Below are 8,243 nucleotides of genomic sequence, written 5' to 3'. Positions count from 1 at the left end.
GCGCGGGAGGGGCCGCGGCCGCCGTGGGGCCTGGGGCGGGGGGCGGCGGCCGGGCCGGGCCGGGCCGCGCTGCGCTGCTCCCCGCGGGGCCGCCGGGGGGGCGATGACCGAGTACAAGCTGGTGGTGGTGGGGGCCGGTGGCGTCGGCAAGAGCGCGCTGACCATCCAGCTCATCCAGAACCACTTCGTGGATGAGTACGACCCCACCATCGAGGTGAGGCCGCGGGGCGGGGGGGTGGGGGGGGTTTGGTGGCAAGTGGAGGGCGCTTGGCTGGAGAAAATGCGGGTGAGCGAGCCGCAGAGAGGGAAACCAGGGCGAGGGCGCGTCCTGCGAGTTGGTGGGAGCCGTCTTTGTATCGGAGAGGGGGTGCAAACCTCGTCCTTCCTTCTTTCTGCCCCCTTCAAACCTTTGGTGTGGCTCTTGGTGTGTGCGTGCTTTCAGTGTATCCGCTTTAACGAGACCGGCGATTTTTGTGAGGCAGCATCTGAATCCCGTTCAAGAATGATATTAAAAAAATGAACCTTTTGAGAGTTTTGAAGAGGTGGTATGAAATCCGCATCCGTCTGTCCTTGGTCAAACAATGTACGTACGTAAGGAGTAAGGAGCGCAGATGCTGCTGTGGGTGTTTTGCTTGAAAAGCCAAATGTGAGAAGAAAATGTGAGATCAGTGTGCACATGATATGGAATCCTGGAATAGCCCCATGTCTATTCCATTTATTGCTTTCTAAAGCAGAACGTAGGCAGCCAACAATGGCAGCAAAAACGTCACCATTGACCTGCACGGACCGTGGATGCTGACCACAATGTTGTATCGAGAGTATTATCGTTCTTCTATGCTCAAAATAAGAAATTTCTTAGGGAGAATACGACTTTTCTTTTTGGTTAGAAAGGTGGGAGGATTAAGATAACGTGCTGTGCGTTATATGTACTGGTGTTTTTTCACTGTGTGCGTATGTGCATAAAAAAAAAGCTCTTCTGAATTCTATGCATATTATTTTTTAAAATTTATTTTTGCTCTTAATGCTGTCTGGTATGGAAAGTGGTAGTTCTATGTGTTTTTATAATCTATACTTTGCTTGTGTTTTCTGCAGGACTCATACAGAAAGCAGGTTGTTATTGATGGAGAGACGTGCTTGTTAGATATTCTGGACACTGCAGGACAGGAAGAATATAGTGCTATGCGTGATCAGTACATGAGAACTGGGGAAGGATTCCTCTGCGTGTTTGCCATTAACAACAGTAAATCGTTTGCTGATATTAACCTGTACAGGTATGATCTGGGTCTTTGCCACACGGAGAAAAGATTGGAAGAGGTTTCAAGTATTTTTGTCATTTGACCCAGTGAAGACTAAATAGAAAAATACTAATTCTGCCGTCTTCCAGAAAGTTTATTTTAAGCTTATCTGCATTCTGTGCCTATATGTTATTAGTCAATGAGTGGGGCAGCTATCTCGGTTGTGTTAATCAGCTGACATTCAGAACATACAGAATGTTCTGGGTAAGAAGAAATGGGTAAGAAGGCAAAAGCACATTAGAGCAGAGTTATACAAGGACTAGAGGATGGATTATAGGAAGTTGTTGGAAGTACTGCTGTAGGTTAGAACCGCTGACATCCTATCTAGCTTTAGTATATATTGTTGTAGCACAACGTTGTTTGGATACTGAACTGTAACGCCATTTACATGTAGAAAATAGATCATAATTTTATTTTATTTTATTTTCTAAGAGAGCAAATCAAGAGAGTGAAAGATTCAGATGATGTGCCAATGGTTCTGGTTGGAAATAAGTGTGATTTGCCCACAAGAACAGTAGACACAAAACAGGCTCAAGAATTAGCAAAAAGCTATGGAATCCCCTTTATAGAGACATCTGCTAAAACAAGACAGGTAAGGTGCTTCCATTCTTGGTCAGACTTCTACTTGTACGCTAACTGAAGAATAGTCTAACTCTTTCACTTGTACTTTTTTCTTATCTATGGGAGGGTGTACTTTTAAAATCAATTTGATTATCAATCTGGATAGGCTGGACTGATGGGCTGAGGCTAACTGTGTGAGGTTCAACAAGGCCGAGTGCCGGGTGCTGCACGTGGGGCGCAACAACCCCAAGCAGCGCTACAGGCTGGGAGAGGAGTGGTTGGAAAGCTGCCTGGCAGAGGACCTGAGAGTATTGGTTGATAGGTGGCTGAATATGAGCCAGCAGTGTGCTCAGGTGGCCAAGAAGGCCAATGGCATCCTGGCTTGTATCAGAAGCAGTGTGGCCAGCAGGGCTAGGGAAGTGATTGTCCCCCTGTACTCGGCTCTGGTGAGGTCGCACCTCGAGTACTGTGTTCAGTTTTGGGCCCCTCGCTACAAGAAGGACATCGAGGTGCTTGAGCGAGTCCAGGGAAGGGTAATGAAGCTGGTGAGGGATCTGGAGAACAAGTCTTATGAGGAGTGGCTGAAGGAGCTGGGCTTGTTCAGCCTGGGGAAGGGGAGGCTCAGAGGCGACCTTATCACTCTCTACAGGTACCTTAAGGGAGGCTGTAGCAAGGTGGGGGTTGGTCTGTTCTCCCACGTGCCTTGGGACAGGACAAGGGGCAATGGGCTAAAGCTGTACCAGGGGAGTTTTAGGTTGGATGTTAGGAGAAACTTCTTTACTGAAAGGGTTGTTAGACATTGGGATGGGCTGCCCAGGGGAGTGGTGGAGTCACCATCCCTGGAGGTCTTTAAAAGACACTTAGATGTAGAGCTCAGTGATATGGTTTAGTCGAGGCCTTGTTAGTGCTAGTTCAGTGGTTGGACTGGGTGATATTGGAGGTCTCTTCCAACCTAGACGATTCTGTGATTCCGTGTAATTTGCAAATTTCAGTTTTTGGTTTCATTACTGACTCTTACTTTGAAAGAGTTCTGTTTTTATTTCAGTAGGTGATGTTAATGAGAAGAGAGCTCATCTGCTCTAGCTGAGAAGCGCGTAGATTGTTCAGGTAGTCATCCCAGGCCTGTCCAGTTTTCTCATCTTAATGAAGGCCAATTATAAGGTTATTTTACAGAAAGAATCTCCCGCATTGGTTTAATGCATTTCTTCAGAGTTGCATTGAATCTGTGGCTCTGCCTTCATGAAATAATAGCCAGAAATTTAAAGAATTTTAAAATGAGGGTGATGAGACAAGAAGTAGCTTGTTGCCTGCATGTGATGAGACAAGAAGTTGCCTGTTGCCTCTCTATGGTTACAGTTTGCCTTGTTTCTTTTAATGGCTGTTACTTTGGATGTTTACCTCAGAGGAAGAGTTAAGAATGCAACTGAAGCATTTTAGATAATTGGTTTCCTCCTCTAATGAACTGTGGGATAAGCTGGCAACTACTATTCCTGTAGAAGTATGTGTTTCAAATACGTCAAGGGATCCTGTGATGGAAAGAACAGTGATCTCAAAAGATTCAAGAAAAAAAAAATACTTTACCTGGATCGTTTACATTTCAGGGTGTTGAAGATGCTTTTTACACGCTGGTGAGAGAGATCCGGCAGTACCGGATGAAAAAGCTCAACAGCAGTGAAGATGGGAATCAAGGCTGCATGGGATTGTCCTGCATTGTGATGTGATAAGGTGAGGTGTACTTGAAGTTCTTCTTAAGGCTTCTTGTCTGTATGTCTTTCAGTTGTTGATAAGCACAGCTTAGAAATAATAGCTGCTATAGGTGTTTTGTTTTTTTTTCCCCCTATTATACGACCCATTGATACCCAGAGATTTTGATCCTTCAGTTAGTTAGTTCCTTTTTTTTTTTTTTTTTTTTTAAACTTAGGGAAAATTCTTTTCATAGCAACCTTTTGGCTGCAGCCTGTAGATTTCCACTGAAATGATAATTGTGTGATTTTTTTTTTATATCACTCTTGTCAGTCTCCTTCCTTTGGGAAACATTCATTGTTTTTCTATGACTGTTTGGAGAATGTATAATTTCTGTCTTGTGCACAAGTAATACCTGAACTAGAAAGGGGAACATGTGTAATTCTGTTGTCACCATTTGCTGATGATTGATTTCTGCAGAATTTATCTTGAGCTATGTTCCTCTGCAATATGTAATGCAAGAAATGAGACTTAGGAGTGCCCCCGCTGAGTGAGATTGTTTACAATGGTTGCCTAAAAGATGCTGCTCATCACTGTAAAAACAGGTAGACCAGTCCAGGACTTGTACTGCATTGTTGCATTGCACATCTACCACAGATTTGTACAGCAGCTAATTAGAGATGCCTTTCTGTTCCAGATGCCAGGAGTACATGGTGCAGACGTAGCTGCTGGACAAGTCTCGATGCTACTGTATTGCGTCTCATGCTGATGCCCTGCAGTATTTTGGTGCCAGTGACCAGAATCTTGGTACCAGTTAATTAGCACAGGGTCCTTTTCTGTGCTCCATCTGAAGAAAACATCTCTGGTGTCTACCTCCTTGCTCAGCTAACAGAGCAGTCACATCTCTTGGTGTACTGGGATTCTTTTCTCACTGTGTTGTCTGGGCTTGTTCAAGAAGAAAACCAGTCACAAGGAAAGTGAATTACAGAGACTAAATGCTGTGAAAAAGATCTCACTTTACCTCTAGGGTAAAAGCTAGAAGTAGTGTTTGTTCCCTTTGTATCAGATACAGATTTGCAGTGTTGTCAGAGGAGTGGCAGAAATGGTTTTGCCACCTTTGAAGCTCCTGTCACTTATCAGATTGGTATCTGCTGTCTGTGCACCCACACAGCATATTTGCAACATCTGCATTGTACCAGGAGTACCACTTAACTGGTCAACTGATCTTTTATTTTTCTGTAATAAAAAGGAGATACCTTTGCTAATTTAAGTGCCTGTTTGCTGAGAAGATCTGGAGTTGTAACCTGTTCCCTTGGGCTGAGGAAAGTCACAAGGACTGGAATATCTTAGCTTGTTGTCTTAAGTAGGCAAGTCTTGTGTGGAGGATCTGTTTGCATGGTAGATTACTAAAACAGGAATTTGTAGGCTGAAAGATTCAGCAGGTGCTTGTAAAACCCTTGAACTAGGGAGGGGAGCATACTGCATCAATTTTTGATCCATCAGAATGGATCTATCCACCTCTTTTTAGGTGGAACTGTGCATATTCTGTATTGGTTTTCTAGAGCATTTGGATCTTCCTTTTCCAGGTTGGACCAAATTAGTCAGCTGTTCACTTTAACATTAACTGCCAATATTTATGGACAGATAGTTAATCTAATAACTGGAGGTTAGTGTGGGCAGTTGTTACTCAGCTCTATCTGTAACTTGCAAATTATTTTATTCCGAATTATTTTCTTACCGCTGGACCATAAATGTAGTCTCCTCCAAATGGCTCTGTAAAATGTAGGTGGAGAGCCTCCTTGTCTTAGAAGGAGTCTGGGATTTGAAGTTGACTGGAATTGGTGCAGGGGTTGTTGCGGATGTCCAGGCTGAGGGGAGAAAGCAACGAGCTGTAACAAGAAAGCTGAGCTAACTTCTGATTGCAGCATCCTTGCAAAATGAGGAAGGGATTCAGTGATGTCTACACAGAAGGTGCATGATATACTGATGGGAATTCTGGGTTTGTTGTAACAGCCTCAAAGTACCACAGAACTGCTGCATACACTGTGTGATTTCTTCCTAGAACACAACATTGTCACTTTATGTAAATGGGATGTACAAATGTGGTCCCTGTTGTGAAGCCTACTAGCGTTCCTTGGAATACCACGTCCTTCCTTAGTTCTTGTGCTACTGATTCTGGATTATGTTGTGTGTGATCAGACAGCATTTCTCATGGCAAAGTTGAATACCCAATTACTACTGTCTGATGGAAGAGTAATGAGTCCTCAGCCTACAGAGGGAGTATTCAGTCTGCAGAGCTAGCGTGAGTGCAGAACTGCAAGAGGCTTAATTTCAGTTTGTTGGTGTCAGATTCCTACATCTTCATTTGAAGTTGAAAATTCCAAATTGAAATCAGTAAATAGAGAAAAAACTTAAATACTTTTTCATCCACTAATTACATTCTTAATTTTCTTCTTGGAATGCAGAGGATCAGTCTGTATCATGTTTTCTTTATCCTTGATACTCCAGATAAGTTTTTTAGCAATTTATTTTATTCTTGACAGATGTGACACTGATGAGATTTTAAAATACATTATTTTTACGTGATTTTCCAGTGACATACTCAGTAGAGGGTAGCATTATGGATAACACTGGCTGTGACTTGAGTTCATTTGAAGGTGATATCATGCTTGCAAGTTAAACGTGACAGAATCATGATCATTGTGAGCTGTCTGTAATCACCAAGCAGTTTTGTTGTTTTTGGTGTTCTTTTGGTGTTCTGTTTTTTTTGTTTTTTTTTCTTGGTGCAAGTTGTTTATGAAAGCATTCTTTGAGCCCTGAAGCAGGAGCTGACTGTCCCTGGAGTTCTGTGACGTACTGTTTGCCCACTTAAAATTACAGAAAAAGATAGCTTTGGGGATACACCTCTGGTTGCACAGATTCAGCATTTTGGAAAGACAGCAGTGCGGAGCTTGTGCTGTGTTGAATGGTGAGTTTATGGTAGGTCCATTATGCTTTTGCACTACTTGGAAAAATTTGGAGCTGCTTCTCTGGCAAGCTTGACTGCATAGTTCAGAGCATGGCTGCCTGCTGCCATGGGAAGTGTTTTGCAAGTGGCAGCTGGTGTTTGAAGGCTGTGTAGTCAGGTGTGAAAATTAAGCACTCCTTTTGATATGGATTCATCGTAATAACTTCTACATTGTTCGGCATGTTCTGCTTGTCATTAGAAGTGTGCTACCTGGAACTTCAGAAGTTGTAAATTCTCAAAATCATACGGGAGCTGGCAATTGAATCTACTTTATCTTAGGTGTTCTCTTTCTCTTGGGCTGTATAAAATTTTTAAAAGGGAAGGAGGCCTGTAAAGCAAGTACTTGGTCAGCAAGTATTTTACTGTTGGAACCGCAGAGGGATCACGCATTAGCTTTCAGGATGCTGTAGAGCTAACTTACATGGGTGGTACTCCAATCTATGATACTTTTGGTTCAAATCTAGCAAGTGGTTTTACAAAATCCGGTTTTGTACCAGTCATGAGCACGAAGTAAATGACTGTACTTGGTTTCCAGCCGTGTATATATACACATATGTATGAGTTGTTGCAGTCAGTGAAAGTCCCTGGCACCACGCAGTGATATGCATCACATGGTGCGTTAGGGCAAAAGTCAAGTCTGAGGAGCCATCTTCTCATGCGTTTGGATCTGGGAGTCAGTATTTTTAAACAGAACAGCTGAAACACTTCCTGAAGCTCTGGGACGAGGCAATGTCAAGTGCTACCTTTAGTTTTGCCAGATAGATGAATGCAAACATTCAGTGTAAGGTTCTTATGTCTAGCACAGCCTACTGCTATATTTTTAATTTTTTTTTAAAATGGGAAAAGTTCTGGTTCAAAGATGACCAATGCAACCAATTGTAAAAAAATAAATAAATAAATAAAAAATAATAATAATAATTTAAAAAATGTTTACTTAAACATTTACTTAAACAAAATGTTTATTTAAAATAATTGTTACTGTTGACTGAGAACAGCCATTTAACAAGACAGTGCAACGCCGTGGCTGGTTGATGTTAGTGCCCTGCTCTGTGGTTGTATTCAAAAAGCATTGCTCAGATTTTGCTTTCATTCAGAAACACTTTGGATGGTAACCGTGATGCTGAAGGAGACATGTTTTTTAGCACAGTTAAGTGATTTAGAAATAATTGGATTTCAAGCAACTTCAGGCCTGTGTGGGGAGGGAGATTGAACAAGGTTTCTATCGTGTTCTAATCCTGTACGTAGTCCTTCGTTAGTGACTGTGTGCAGCCTCTGGGACGGCTGGACACTGGTGGGATGTGGACTTTTTTTCTTTTTTTTTTGAATCTAAGGGCTAATTTGTTGTTACCTTGTATAATTACCTGCTTTCAGTAATGCATCTCTGTTGGTTTGGAGTAAATTATTTTGCTTCTTAAATAACTTTTTTAAAGAATAAACTTCGTGAATTCTTTGGTTGTTTCTTTTGTGGTAGTGATCTGGGGGCGGGATCACATAACTGACTTACAGAAAGCTTATCGGTGTTATTGGTGCTATCTGCTTTCTTCACAGGGTTTGGATTTACTCAGGTCATTGATTCTGTAACGCAGCATGAACAGCTGTGTTATGTATGTCCACTATCACACCAGTAAGGGGTGAGACAGGCCTTGAGACATACTATAGGCTTGTTCCAGAGCCCAGTTTTAATGACTTCACTAGTC

At 42.4% G+C, this 8,243-nt stretch overlaps 1 protein-coding gene across 1 annotated transcript in view; it reads left to right on the top strand.

Moving 5' to 3' along the window:
• The window catches only part of NRAS (NRAS proto-oncogene, GTPase), a 28,897-nt gene extending 20,901 nt beyond the window's left edge, over positions 1-7,996 (top strand). The window contains exons 2-6 of the mRNA XM_068659833.1: positions 54-214; positions 1,093-1,271; positions 1,728-1,887; positions 3,458-3,581; positions 4,237-7,996. Coding sequence (XP_068515934.1) covers positions 104-214; positions 1,093-1,271; positions 1,728-1,887; positions 3,458-3,577 — 570 coding nt within the window. The 5' untranslated portion in view covers positions 54-103 and the 3' untranslated portion in view covers positions 3,578-3,581; positions 4,237-7,996. The remainder of the gene's footprint in view (positions 1-53; positions 215-1,092; positions 1,272-1,727; positions 1,888-3,457; positions 3,582-4,236) is intronic.
• The last annotated feature ends 247 nt before the right edge of the window (positions 7,997-8,243 follow it).

The sequence above is a fragment of the Anas acuta genome, chromosome 24, assembly GCF_963932015.1.
Source record: "Anas acuta chromosome 24, bAnaAcu1.1, whole genome shotgun sequence".
Lineage (NCBI taxonomy): Eukaryota > Metazoa > Chordata > Aves > Anseriformes > Anatidae > Anas > Anas acuta.
Note: the sequence above shows the minus strand (reverse complement) of the source record. Positions and strands in the feature narration are given on the sequence as shown.